The sequence below is a fragment of the Ictalurus punctatus genome, chromosome 9 (genome assembly GCF_001660625.3).
Source record: "Ictalurus punctatus breed USDA103 chromosome 9, Coco_2.0, whole genome shotgun sequence".
NCBI classification, from domain to species: Eukaryota; Metazoa; Chordata; class Actinopteri; order Siluriformes; family Ictaluridae; genus Ictalurus; species Ictalurus punctatus.
The window spans coordinates 25,492,501-25,507,529 of NC_030424.2; the positions used below are offsets into that span (position 1 = coordinate 25,492,501).

Sequence of the window (15,029 nt, forward strand, 5' to 3'; positions counted from 1 at the left end):
GACAAGTTCTGTAGTACCATTTAGCCACTCGTTAGCAACCGCCTTTTTCAAGACACGTAAAAGCTTTAAGAAAAATCACCAGTGGGGTGTTACTGATGTATTTTACGCCGTAGAATAAATCGTGAAAGTATCTTGAGCTTGTGTTAACCACAGACCTTATTTCAGGAATATTTAATGAAAAACCTGTTTAAAACAAACCCCACCGACGATGAACCGGAAGTGCTAAAATGCTAACTCCTTTCCGGGTTTTAGGACTCATTGCTTTGGGGTTTTCTCTTACTCTAGCTCTAGTGGTTCTTTCTCTGAAGGTGCAGTGATTAATTTTAAGATACTGTGTTAGATCAGAACGACATTTAAGAAAACAAACAAAAAAAAACCTTTCCCCCATTTTGGCCCTAATTTGGTCACTTGCCAGTTCTCACCCACCAGCCAGCTCTTTGCTACGATCCGACGGCTACTGTCCAGCGAGGGTGAAGGCTAACACGTGCTTCCTTCAAGAACGCGTGACACCAGCCAACCACATCTTTTCAAACTGCTGCTCATGCTGCGTCACATGCTGTGGCCTCTTGGAGACACAAGGACATGACACAAAACATACCATGCTGTGAAAAAGTATGTGCGCCCATCCTGATTTCTGATCTCCTACTAAATTGTTTGAGAAATGAAAACAGAATTTAAGATAAAACAAGGGAAACCTGAGTAATAAAGAGCCAGTAGTCTGTATTCTCAGAGCTTATAATGTTAACCAGTAATTGTTTAATATACACAAAAAGGATTGGTCAGATTGATGAAGAGCGACATTAGTAGGTCAAATCCCACCTGTCCTTGTCTTCGAGCCAACATTTCACCAGACCGAACCAAATTAAGAATAGCGGAAGTAGCTAGAAAACAATTCTGCAAACAAGATGAACTGTGGAATGCTTTACCAATTGGCTAAAACTTGTTTTTTTTTTTGAGAGAGAGAGACTGGTTAAAGACATGATGGAACAAAATGCCATTCAGGTTAAAGTTGCAAATAATGAGAAAGCTGAGCTGATTGTGATCGTGTTTATCGTGTATTCTAATACATGATCGTTTTTATAGTAACAGTTTGCACAGGGACTTCTCAAGTACGACCAAAAAAGCGCCACATAAACAATTATAGGAAGCATCTATAATCGCTGATGAGATGAAAATGTCCGTCATGGATTCTACAAAGGATTCGCCAGTGTCTGCGCTTTGTAACGGTCAGAAGTAAAGCTGTAACGTTAAGTTGTGGCAACCTTTGAGTTGCCATGTTGCGGTTTAACGGTAACATAAAAAGCTTCATATTTATTTAATTATTTATTTATTTAGCTTCAAGAAAGGGTTCAAAGAGAGTCTGGTGCAGAAATGACTGTCATAACAGGAAATAACTTGTCTTTCAGACATTCTATACATACACCTGAATAGCTTTAGGACATGGTAAGCTAACAGCAGTGATGGTTGTGAGATGTTTCAGCAACACAGAGGGTTGATAACAACGGCCTGGTTGTAGTTTATGTAACGTGGCACACGTGGCGATTCAGCGTAGCTGCTTTGATGTCTGAGTGTGTGTCTGCTTGCCGTGTGTCTGTGCCATGAAAGCAGCGTGAGCCTTTTATCTCATGCTATGCTTGAATGGACAGAGCTAACGGCCCAGCATTACTTTTACAGTGTGGTGGCTTTTTTTTGAGTATCTTATCGCTGATTTTAATGCATTCGAAAGCAAACTGGGATGTTCATCATGCACCGGAGAACATGAGATTTAAGTGTTTGTAATAACTCCTCTTGGGCGATGTTGAAAAAGTTGAAATGTAGCTAATATTATTGTAAAGGAACAATCCAAGATCCTTCATAGAAATATTGAAAAGCAAGGATATTAGAGTTTACAGAGCTGTAATTTTACTGAAATATGTTGGACTACGTGCCACTAACTCCGTAATTCCTCTTCACTGTTGAATTGATGTATGTTTCTAGTGGGGTTTGTTGTTGTTGTTGTTGTTGTTGTTTCTGTTTCTGTTTTACCAGATAACTGATACCAGAGGCCAAAAATGGAATTTGGACCTGTTTTGGGAGTGTCTGTGTTCAGCACTGAATTTATATGTGAGGTCATACTCCACAGTAGTGGTTAATGGCTCCATATGAAAGTAGACACTCAGGGTTTTAACAAATTGCAGTATTATGTATTATTTGTACTTAGTCTACTAGGGTTAAATATTAGAATTGTATTGTGGCAGTTGCATACACTGTTTTACTTTCTAAAAATAGCTTCAAGCCACATTTGAACCCGAACAATTAGTTCCAGGAACTTTTTTCAAGGGACCATGTGGTTCCTCCAGACCTTTGTTGTCTGTGTTTCCATTGTGGTCTAAACAACGGCCAGCTCGCTTTAAACGACTTGATATTTTTAAGTATACTCTTTCATTGCCGGTCGCCGGTTCCAGTTCCCGCTGTATTTCCTCCTCAAAATAAATACTCAATAAGGCCTGGACCTCGTCGTCAGGCCATCGGTCGTGTTTTTTAAGAAACTCCATTGTGTTGGTTCGAATCTCAATGAACAACTGTTACTGTACGCACCGCAACAGACGGTGCGTGAAATAAAATGCTGCGTGCACTCAACCAATCAGTATGTTCAGCACCCAAGTCCCACCCCCAAAGTTCCTGAACTTTGAAAAAGTACCACCTCCGGTGTAGGGACTTTGCAAGGGTTAGGGATGGAAATATAATACCTGTCTAGAAATGCTTTCTCTCTCCTTTTTTGGAATTTTTTTTTTATTATTTATTTATTTATTTATTGTGCTCTGGTTTGTTAGCATAAAAAGTAAGCTAAGCTGTTTTGAAAATCGTGTATGGATGGACTACAGCTCGACCTAATGTTGTCATTTCTGACCTGATTCCACGTTTCCATTACACTCCTTTTGATACAAATCGTTTGTATTTGCCTGTTTGTGTGTTTCAGATCACGTGGAGTGTAACGAGCAATACATCGAGGTTTTGGAGAACCTGGGAAACAGTCATCTATCTCAGGACAATATTGAGATCTCCACAGGGTTCCTTAACCTGGCAGTGTTCACAAGGGAGGTCACCGTGCTCCTCAAAACTCTGGTGAGACTAAATATACAGTCGCCTCCGAAAGTATTGGAACGGCAAGGCTATTTCATTTCTTTGTGCTGTACACCAACGACATTTGAGTTCAAAGGATGGCTATGAGACGAGCGTTTAGGATTCCAGCTTGTATTTCCTGGTGTTTACATCTAGACGTGTTAAACAGCATAAAACATAGAACCTTTTTGTATCAGACCGGCCGATTTTTAGGCGAGCAAAAGTATCGGAACTGATAAGTCTTGAAGTAAATTAAAGTAAATAACACTTAATATCTGGTTGCATATCCCTTGCTTGCAATAACTGCATGAAGCCTGCAACCCACTGACATCACCAAACTGTTGGTTTCTTCTTTTGGGGTGATTTTCCAGGATTTTACCGTAGCAAACAAACTGGGTGGTCTGATACAAAATGTGCTGTTTTATGTTGTTTAACACATCTACATATAAATACCAGGAAATAAAAGCTGTAATTCTAAACTCTTTTCACATATTCATCTTTTGCTCTCAAACACAGATGTCTTCAGTACACAGCAAAAACAAATTCATTGGACTTGTTGTTCTAACTGTGTGTGTGTGTGTGTGTGTGTGTGTGTGTGTGTGTGTGTGTATAAATTAGTGTGTATATTTAACTCTATACACATCTATCAAACACTCTCTGTTATACCACAGTGCAGTTGAATGCTCGACGCTGATGTGTTCTGAGGTACTGATGTATTTTCTCTAACAGCAGCTCTGACAGTAGTGCCCAGCCTTATCATTTCTATCGTAGCTGCTGCGGATAAGTTGATTTTTGCGCGATTATTGATATGGTGAAGTTTTCTGTGTTTACGTAGCATCTGTGGAAGGAGTCTCCAGCGTTTTTGTAACAGTCAGCAGTAAAGCTGTGAGTTTAGGTATAAACATTCAGGACAGAGCGTATTGTGGTTTATGGTTTCTTGGTAACATGACAAGCTGCGCTGTTTTGTCTTATTAAGAGGGAGAAAAGAGAGGTTGGTGATGAGGGAACAGCTCTGGATAGCCACTATGCCATAAGGAACTAACTTTCACGGACGTTTCATGGCATCGTAAGTGGATATAAAGTGCAGTGCTTTTTTTTCTAATGAATAAAAATGTCATTGTTGGCAAATTGCTGTGGTGTCAGAGGAATAATCACGGCAAGATATGCAAGGCATGTAGTAGGAGTTAACTACAGCAGTAGAAGTCAACTTTGACTTCACTTTGCCTCCGTGTTAAAACCGTGTTTTATTCCATACATTATAACCTCATCAATATTTTTGAACAGTTAGGCTTTTTCTTTCTTTCTTTCTTTTTTTTTTTAAAGGAAGAAATGTGTTCAAGTTAATCTCTTGCTGTGATGGTGGTTAGTGTTGTAGTTTTGGTTAGTGTTGTGGGAATTGTCCATATAGGAGCAGCTATAAGTAGCAGACTCTACTCAGATTGCTGTAGATCCAACATGAGCTAGATGTTCTGATATTCGGATAGACACGTTATTGTACCATGTGACTTTATTAGGACACGATTAATTTCCCAGCGGTTGTCATAGTGTATAAGAGATATAAGAAGGCATGTGCAGTAAGTCATGTGTTGTGCATCAGTCCGGTGAAATACACACGCAGTATGGCTTCAGAGCTCAGTGTCTCAGAAACATTGCTCAGCCTAAATAATGCTATAACCAGAACCAAGTCATGAGAACATCAGCAGGTTACTCAGGGTGCACGTGTGTGGCTGTGTGTGTGGCTGTGTGTGACATCTTCGTTTGTTTAGGAATGAATAATGATTTGGCTCCAGCTGCATTGCAAGAGTGCGCTAGGGGACTGGGAAGGACAGCTGTGTGTGTGGTGTGTGTGTGGTGTGTGTGTGGTGTGTGTGTGTGTGGTGTGTGTGTGTGGCAGCTGCAGCCAAGGCCCTCTCGAACCGGAGTGGATCCGGATCCTTCTGACCGATTGTCTCCATGGTGACCTTAATTAATCCCAGACCCGAGTGTGTGAGTGGGTAGCGCCTGACTGCTAAGCTGTCAATCATAAAATCACCAGGGATGCTGAGCTCACACAGAAACTGGGCTTGGAAAATAAACTCTTTTTTTTCTTTTCTTTTTGATCCAGTATGTGTCCTCCGCTGACTCCAGCTGTCTTACTGTATCAGCGACTTGTTTCCTTTTTATGAGTTCATTTCTGCTGCCGCTTTTTTTTTTTTATTTTATTTTTTTTTTTTTTTATAACACTTATGTTTTTCAGCTTTAGTCTGGCACTTTGCATCAGAATAGATCGGCCACTCCTGTTTATTTATGGCCTACTGAGAATATCATGTTTCTCCATTGTAAAATCTGCTTTGAGATGAGAAGTTCAGCTTTATTGGAGATCCTTGTGGCAGTTACTGACGACAATACAAAACAATGAATACATTTGGGGGAAGATCTAGAGATACAAGCTGAGGCAAGCTTTCCCTGAGAATTTTCAGTTAGTGAGATTCACTGCATGACAACAATAATGTAGATCTCAGTATGTTTAGGAAACGACATTATAATTACAGGTCATGTTACAGCATTATAGTATATTGAAGTTATGGATCTGAGAATAGATTTGGTGGCACAATGAATGGGACACTTCTTTATATACTGTATGTGTGTGTATGTGTATATATGTGTGTGTGTGTGTGTGTGTGTGTGTGTGTATGTATGTATGTATGTATATATGTGTGTGTGTGTGTGTGTATATATGTATGTATATATGTGTGTATATATATATGTGTATATATATATATGTGTGTGTGTGTGTGTGTGTGTGTGTGTGTGTGTATATATATGTATGTATGTATGTATATATGTATGTATATATATATATATATATATATATATATATATATATATATATATATATGTATATGTATATATATATATATATATATATATATATATATATATATATATATGTATATATATATATATATATATATATATATGTATATATATATATGTATATATATATATATATATATATATGTATATATATATATGTGTGTGTGTATATATATATATATATATATATATATATATATATATATGTATATATATATATATATATATGTGTGTGTGTGTGTGTGTGTGTGTGTGTGTGTGTATGTGTATATATATATATATATATATATATATATATATATATATATATATATATATATATATATATATATGTATGTGTGTGTGTGTGTATTATGTACATATGTATTGATATATGTATTGATTGAGGAGATAAAGTTGCAATTTGAAAATCAGCATCAATTACAATGGCTCAGTTGAAATAATGAAATAACTTTTGATCCAACCCTGCTGTTTAAGATTATATTAATAGAAAACATCTTTGTGGCCTATTTTCTAGTGATGGGCTGAGTCGCTCTTCCCCAAAACAGCCCCACTCTTGCTTCAGTTATTAATCTCAGCTGGATACTGTAGACTTGTATTTAATGCTGCAGTCCATTGCACTCAGAACATAGAAGAACCTGATATCCAACATGGAAAAGTAGCAAAGTTCTCTGAAAGTCCCCCCCCCCCCCCCCCCCATGTTGATACTGTGTATCAATGTTGATACTGTGTATCAATGTGGATACTGTGTAATTCTGCTGATTTCAGCTCAGGTTTACTAACACGATAGGATCACTGCAACGGGTCATATTATGAGCAGTGATGAAAGACAAAATGTATAGTTTCTCTTCATTAATCAAACACATATTTGATGTATATCGTCTTAATACGTTTGTCAAATTCAGAAATTAGGCATACAAATATACACTTTGTCTGAGCATCCATGTTTTTCCGAGCCAAAGCACTGGATCGGTTTTAAATCCAGCTAAACTCCAATCGTACAATGGAGTGCAGCGTAAGAACTGCTGCTCTGATCGTTAAGCCTGTCCTGAGCTCGTCCCTGGACTCTTCGCTTTAAGCAGTATACTTGGTGCCCTTTGCTTTGATGTACTGAATTATTTATAATCCTGCTATCCAGTTTCCGGGTTCTCTTTTGAGTCAGGTTCCTCTGAAGATTTCCTCTTCATGTCTTTTCACCGAGCTCGGCTTTTGTTTGTTTCTGTCAAGTTGCTTTGAGATAACATGTATTGTGAATGGTGCTACACAAATAAATCCGAATGGAACTGAATTGTGCGCACTTCTGGGAAGGTTTTTAAAGGCTCGGGGTCACAGTTTTCTCTTGTTTTTTTACGAAATTTAAATTCAATTTAAATTGTTTTCAAATCTGGCCATTCTTCCTGAGTTTAGTTCGCACACACCGTATGCACGTACTCGCTCTGTTTTTCATTCAGGGGATTTTCTCCTGCGTTCTTTCCAAAGGAAGATTTACACACAGTCCTCTCCTGCCAGGTTGAGGCTTTTCCTCGTTTCAAAACCCACTCCCCTCCCCCATTTCAGCTCTGGGGGGGAACGTTGACTGGAAACCAAGAAATATGGAACCGCGACTGGGTAAAAATCGCTGACAATATATATTACACTGAAAGTTTACGTTAAAGTCGGACAAGCTGTGTTTGGATACATGTTGGATGCTCTGTCTGTGTGCCACCTGTTATAAGTGTGTATGTGTGTGTGTGATTGTGTCTGTCTCTCTGTGTGTCTGCAGGTGCAGAATCTGAACAGCATCCTCTCCTTTCCTCTGGAGAACATCCTGAAGAGTGAACTGAGAGACAGCCGACTGGTGAGTTTCAACGAGATGCTCAAGTTGTCAAAGGGGCTGTGAAGTCTGCGTTTAAGGTGCGATAAGTCAGCTGTCTATATTAAAGCTGCAATAAGCAATAAGTGCATAACATTGCCGATTCAAAGCTCCAGCATCTACAGTACGATCATGTCTTTATGATGGGGTCCGTGTGGGGTTTTGCATGTTTTTCCCGTAATCCTGCAGGTTTTTCGGCAGCTTCTCTTGTTTCCTCCGACCTCCCACATACATGCCAGTAGGTGCATTGGCTATACTTATAATTGCCCCTGGGTATAAATGATTTGAGCTTTGTGCCGTGCAATGGACTGCCATTCAATCCAAAATATATTCCCACCTCACGAACAGTGCTCCAAAGATATGCTCTGGATCTAGCACAACCCTGAACAGGATAATGCAGTTACTGAAGATGAATGAATGAATAAATGAACGACGCAATGAGGATTATATCTATATCGAAACAGGAGTAAATCTTATTATAGTGAGGGAAGGTGACGCAGAAGAAATGTAAAAGATATAAGATTATGAAAATGTGTGACACGTTTGAAACAGTGTTGTGTCTGGTAATATTCCTCTCCCACCCATAATGTTCTAAGCAGTCTGTGACGCTCCGAGTTATGTTGTAAAATGGGCATTATTGTTTCTTTAATGCCTTCTTAAAAGCAGAGGACTTCAGCATCAGTCAAACCAGAGTATAACGAGACTCTTAAAAACTCGGTAATGTTTTATTTATTTATTTTTTGTATAAAGTTAGCCAAGAGTTGTTTTAAAGACCATAAATTCTGTTCTGTTGCAAAAAACAAAACAAAAAAAATCAGAAAGCACAGAAGCTCTCACACTCTTACTCAGTGTTATTGCATCATAAATCTAAGAGCCAGTCATGTCCAGTATGCAAATATGGAGTTGAGGGGGTGTTTCCGATTTGCATATTCAAATCTTTATTAATCAGAATAAGAATCAAATGTATATGGTGAACAAAACGATTCTGATTCATTAAGAAATCCAGGTTCTTGATTTGAAGAAACACCCCGTCAAAATTTCATATCCACATTTTCATACTCGACTTGATTGGCATTTAGATTTATGATGCAACGACACTCCCATCACATGTTCAACACTAACTCGGACTATCCAATGTTTTCTTCATCTCCCTGGGCTTCTTTAAGAATATAGGAAATATAGACTCCCCCCCCCCCCCCCCCCCCCCCCCCCCCCCCCCGTAGATCTGTCCATAATATTTCATTTATACGAGAGAAGGGAGTGTTGTATCTTAATGTAATGAGACCGAGGGAGAATGGGGTGGGGGTGAGCTCAGGGATGCCACGAACTGTTGCAGATGAGAACATAATCATCACTCCATAGGAACACATTATTGTTGATTTTGTGTGTGTGTGTGTTTGTGTTTTAAATAGAAGAATGCCTTCCGTCATTTCGCTTGTCTTTGTCTCTGTTTTGTTCTGACTCAGGATCTGAAGAAGCATATGGAGAGAGGCTGGAAGGATTATGACGTTAAAATGTGAGAATGCTGTGCATACCTAGACAATGTATGGAGGTACAAACAAACAGACCAGGCAGCTAGACAAGGTTTCTTTGTGTCTCTGGTTCTCTCAGGGGGAAGTTGGAGAGGGAGAGGCAAAAGCAGTTCGGTCTGGTGCGCCTGGACTCGGATATAGTGGAAGACATGGAGAGAGAGAGGAGGACTTTCCAGCTGCAGATGTGTGAGGTGTGTGTGTGTGTGTGTGTGTGTGTGTCAATGTGCGGCTGATAGTTGGGCTCAGTTCATTAAAGAGGCTGGTAAAAGGGTTTTTTTTTTCTTCTTTAAGTGCTTAGGTCATGCTCTCTGTGTGTGGTTTGGGGGGGTTTTATTTTTTTGCCTGTGTGTGTGTGGATCAAGGAAAATTTAGCTTTCACTGCACGGCTGAACCAGGATGTTGTAATAAATTAAAATGAAGAGGTGAAGGAGAGGGGAATTCTGTTCTTCTGTAGGGACTCCTATTTTTCTCTGGCCACAGACCTGCAGATGTTCTCCAGTTGCTGCTTTTCTGCAGGAGATGGATATTTATTTTCTACATAAGCAGCCTCTGACGTGAACACAATGCTACAATGTTCTCTCTGTAGTGATCACATATAAACTATAGGTGCTATCGATTAGATTTAGACGAAGCACTACATAAAGCTAACGTTAGTTCAGGAGTTCTCTGTTTAGATTGCATGCACAGAGGTCTCTCGGCATGATGATGATCTTTCAGCAGGCTTACTTCTCAGCAAATCTATTTGAGATCAGTCTCAGAGCATGGTTAAAGTAGGCTGAAAGAAGATAAAGATGGAGACTAAGAACTTGTCTAAAACTCCTGTGTGTGTGTCTCTCTCTCTCTCTCTCTGTGTGTGCAGTATTTGCTGAAGGTTCAGGAGATGAAGATACGACAAGGTCCTGATCTGCTCCAGAGCCTTATCAAGTATTTCCAAGCCCAGCTCAAGTATGTATTGCACAGTAGCACTACACCACTGTTCCTGTAGTTTAATCCTGTATTTACCCTCCAGAATTATTGAGAAGAAGGAAAAAAAAAACATTATACAAATATTTCAAGAATGACAATTTGCTTGCATCTTTAAAAAAAAAACAAAAAAAAAACAATCACTATACAATATATACACTATATGGCCAAGGGTTTGTGCACACCTGACCATCCCAGTCATATATGGTTCTTCCACAAACTGTTTCAAACACACACATGCGTATAGGATACTTCCACAGTTGTACTGAAACTAAGAGGCCCACACCTGTTCAAGTTTGGAGTGGAAGAACTCGAGTGTCCTGGACAGAGCCCTGACCTTCAACCCCACTGAACACCTTTGGGAGGAACTGGAACTGGAGCCTCTTCACCCTACATCAGTGCCTGACCTCATTCATGCTCTTCTAGCTGAATGAACACACATCCCAAAAGCCATGCGCCAAAATCTAGTGGAAAGCCTTCCCAGAAGAGTGGAGGTTATTATAACAGTAAATGGGGACTAAATCTGGAATGGGATGTTCAACAAGCACATATGGGTGTGACCAGCCTTTGGCCGTATAATGTATTTTTGAGGGGAGGAAAAGTGTTAAGAGTTTTAAGCTCTATGGACTTTACATGCCCTAACTTCTGACATCTTACTCTTAGTTGTTGTTGTAATATTTGTCATGTTGTAACAGTTTTTAAGTAAAATATTATTGTAAGGCAAAGCTCATTTTTAATACATGGGTTTGGGCATATTTTGCATTCTTAAGTGTCTTACGAATGTGAAAACTGATATTTATTCTTGAAGCACATTATTATTCTTGAAACTTATTTACCTCCTTGTTTAGATGTTTGAATGAGTTGTTTTCAGTTAGAGACTAGATCACTTTTGTACCGATCAGTATTAGTCTATTCAGGTAAGCTAATCTGTATCGGTACACCTTCAGCTGTTTGTGATATTTGTTACCTGCTTTGTATATGAGCATATGCTAAAGTGTAAATGGGAACAAAGTAAGATTTAAGAAAAAAAAGCTTCCAGCCACGTATTAATTAAATATCTTAAAAATAAAATGAAAAGAGGTGGGGGGTTTTTTCCCCGCCATCAACAACTGTTATACAAGCAAGGCCCTTAACCCTCTCTGCTCCAGGGGCGCCATATCATGGCTGACCCTGCGCTGTGACCCCAACTTCCTAACATGCTGGGGTATACGAAGAAAGCTATTTCACTGTGCTCTACTGTATATGACCAATAAAGACTCATTATATAACTGCAGTAAGATGACATCATCAAAGAGCAATGCTTTTGAGTAATGCTCTGTTTGCTATTTCAATTGTAAAGCAAAAAAAAAAAAAACATGGGGGATGTAAACTTTTGCACTCTTGTGTATATATATATATAGATGGATATAAAGGTATGCTGTCTATGAGGGCAGATATGCAAATGTGTGTGTGTGTGAGATCATCTTTCTTCTTCTTTCAGTTTTTTTCAGGATGGACTGAAAGCTGCTGAAAATCTCAGTCCATTTGTGGAAAAGCTAGCAGCCTCTGTTCATACGGTAATGCATACATGTGTGTGTGTGTGTGTGTGTGTGTGTGTGTGTTCCAAATATCTCCTCAGCTGTCCTAGTGTATGTCATGTCAGTACATGAAGATTTTGGTGACATGCTGTAAATCTGGCCTGAGCTTTATTGTTTCATATCATGATGATGATGATGATGAAGTTTCTCCTGCTCAGAAGAGATAATCTTGTGAGATTACTGTATAATGGCTCCTGGAGTCACGCGTTAAGCATTAAACATTAAAAAGCCCTGTGTGCACCTTGAAGCGCTGGTTTGGCTTCCACACCAGGAAGAGATAATCTGGAATTCCACTCAATTGAATTGTCCGTGACCTTTCTGTATGCGTATTGTTTTTTATAGCAAGAGGAAGTAGTCTGAAATTTTCTGTCTAATTAAAGGAGAATTTCAGGAGAATGATCTGCATCTCTGTCTGAGGCAGTGGAACTCGTGGTGTGGGTTTTTTTTTTTTTGTGTGTGTGTGTGTGTGTGTGTGTGCTTTTTTTTACCGCCTCCTAACCTTTTTTGTCAGGACATTGGTTTAAAGACTGCGGTTAGTCTAAACTTCAAAAAGAATTCTAGAAGAAGTGACCTTGAGAAGGTGTTTATCAACGCTCCATTTTATTTTAGAATTCTTAACTTCAGAGGATTCTTAGAAGAAGCAACCGTGCCATGTTCTTTTTCAACACTTTTTTGATTATTCTAGAATTCTTCAATTGAGTGAGAATTCTAGAAATGACCTTGAAACGTTCTCTCTCAGTGCTGCAGTTATTCTAGAACTAGTAACTTCAGCAAGAATTCTAGAAATGACCTTGAAACGTTCTCTCTCGGTGCTGCAATTATTCTAGAACTCGTAACTTCAAAGAGAATTCTAGAAGAAGTGACCTTGAAAAGGTCTTTAAAGTTAAGAATTCTAAACTAACCCTTTTTAGATAAAGAGAATTCTCCTCTCCTTTTTCAACACTGCAGTTTTTCTAGAAGTCTGAAGTTTAAAAGGAATTCTAGAACAAATGACCTTGAAACATTCTTTACCAACACTGCGGTTATTCTACAGCGCGTAACTTGGCAGATAATTCTAGAAGAGGTGACTTTGAAAAGGTCTTTATCTTTTAGAATTCATAACTTCAAAGGGAACTCTAGAGCAGCAAAATTCTTGAATTGCCCAACATTGCACTATAAATCATTAATCTCCGTATTCATGCTAGTTAATTCAGGTTGTTGGGTAACGGCTGGTCTGCATGCCTAAGCCTCTACTGTATTACATAATATCGGACAAACAGCCTACTAAAAAAAAATCCCGGTATTCTTCCTGACTCCTGGATTATTATTTTTTTAATTCCTTGTGAAGTTGTGTTGTGAGGCATGTTACAGCAGATCTGTTGCTCTGCATAAAAACAAACCCGGTCTGGGTGAAGCTCATAAAGACATTTTCTCACATAGAGACTCGCACTCTTTCGATTGAAGTTGCAAAATCATAAACGTCATTTGATTCATCTGGGGGGAAAAAACCAAAACAAAAATGTAAAATGTGGTGAGTCTCGAGTTCTCAGAATTGACGTTCTCTTGAAATAAATAAATAATAATAATTAAAAAAACCGGACATTTGTATCGTTTCCAGCTGGACTCTGAAAAGACAGTGCGGGAAAACATTTTAGAGCCTTCCCAGCAATCACACACACTGAGAACAGGCCAGGCAATCCCAGCAAGCCAGGATGATTATATTTCCCTGAGATGAAAACAAGCAGAAATCATTTCTGGAAATCCGTGGTGGAGGTTGGTCGCTCGATGCAGATTTATAGTTTCAAAGATTGCTTGGAGGCGTGTTGGTTTATACGTGATTAATAACGGAATGGGTTTTAATACGCATTTAGATATCTCTGAATTCAATTTTTATTGGTTATACACACAACCATACACAGTACGACGTGCAGTGAAATAAACCAGAATTGACTTCTATACAGGTAGAAAAGGACTATAAGTAAAAAGAAATATATATATATATATATATATATATATATATATATATATATATATATATATATTTTATATTTATATTTTATATTTATATTTTATATTTATATATATATATATATATATATATATATATATATATATATATATATATACAGTGAGGGAAAAAAGTATTTGATCCCCTGCTGATTTTGTACGTTTGCCCACTGACAAAGACATGATCAGTCTATAATTTTAATGGTAGATTTATTTGAACAGTAAGAGACAGAATAACAACAAGAAAATCCAGAAAAACGCATGTCAAAAATGTTATAAATTGATTTGCATTTTAATGAGGGAAATAAGTATTTGACCCCTCTGCAAAACATGACTTAGTACTTGGTTTAAAAACCCTTGTTGGCAATCACAGAGGTCAGACGTTTCTTGTAGTTGGCCACCAGGTTTGCACACATCTCAGGAGGGGTTTTGTCCCGCTCCTCTTTGCAGATCTTCTCCAAGTCATTAAGGTTTCGAGGCTGACATTTGGCAACTCGAACCTTCAGCTCCCTCCACAGATTTTCTATGGGATTAAGGTCTGGAGACTGGCTAGGCCACTCCAGGACCTTAATGTGCTTCTTCTTGAGCCACTCCTTTGTTGCCTTGGCCGTGTGTTTTGGGTCATTGTCATGCGGAATACCCATCCACGACCCATTTTCAATGCCCTGGCTGAGGGAAGGAGGTTTTCACCCAAGATTTGACGGTACATGGCCCCGTCCATCGTCCCTTTGATGCTGTGAAGTTGTCCTGTCCCCTTAGCAGAAAAAAACCCCCAAAGCATAATGTTTCCACCTCCATGTTTGACGGTGGATATGGTGTTCTTGGGGTCATAGGCAGCATTCCTCCTCCTCCAAACACGGCGAGTTGAGTTGATGCCACAGAGCTCCATTTTGGTCTCATCTGATCTCAACACTTTCATCCAGTTGTCCTCTGAATCATGCAGATGTTCATTGGCAAACTTCAGACGGGCATGTATATGTGCTGTCTTGAGCAGTGGACCTTGCGCTGGCTGCAGGATTTCAGTCCTTCACGGCGTAGTGTGTTACCAATTGTTTTCTTGGTGACTATGGTCCCAGCTGCCTTGAGATCATTGACAAGATCCTCCCGTGTAGTTCTGGGCTGATTCCTCACTGTTCTCATGATCAATGCAACTCCACGAGG

General features: G+C 39.0%; 1 protein-coding gene across 1 annotated transcript in view; it reads left to right on the top strand.

The window, feature by feature from the left end:
* The window catches only part of asap3 (ArfGAP with SH3 domain, ankyrin repeat and PH domain 3), a 58,178-nt gene that overhangs the window by 16,791 nt on the left and 26,358 nt on the right, over positions 1-15,029 (top strand). The window contains exons 3-8 of the mRNA XM_017476403.3: positions 2,960-3,105; positions 7,721-7,795; positions 9,277-9,326; positions 9,422-9,533; positions 10,202-10,287; positions 11,786-11,861. Of these exons, the coding sequence (XP_017331892.1) occupies positions 2,960-3,105; positions 7,721-7,795; positions 9,277-9,326; positions 9,422-9,533; positions 10,202-10,287; positions 11,786-11,861 (545 nt within the window). The remainder of the gene's footprint in view (positions 1-2,959; positions 3,106-7,720; positions 7,796-9,276; positions 9,327-9,421; positions 9,534-10,201; positions 10,288-11,785; positions 11,862-15,029) is intronic.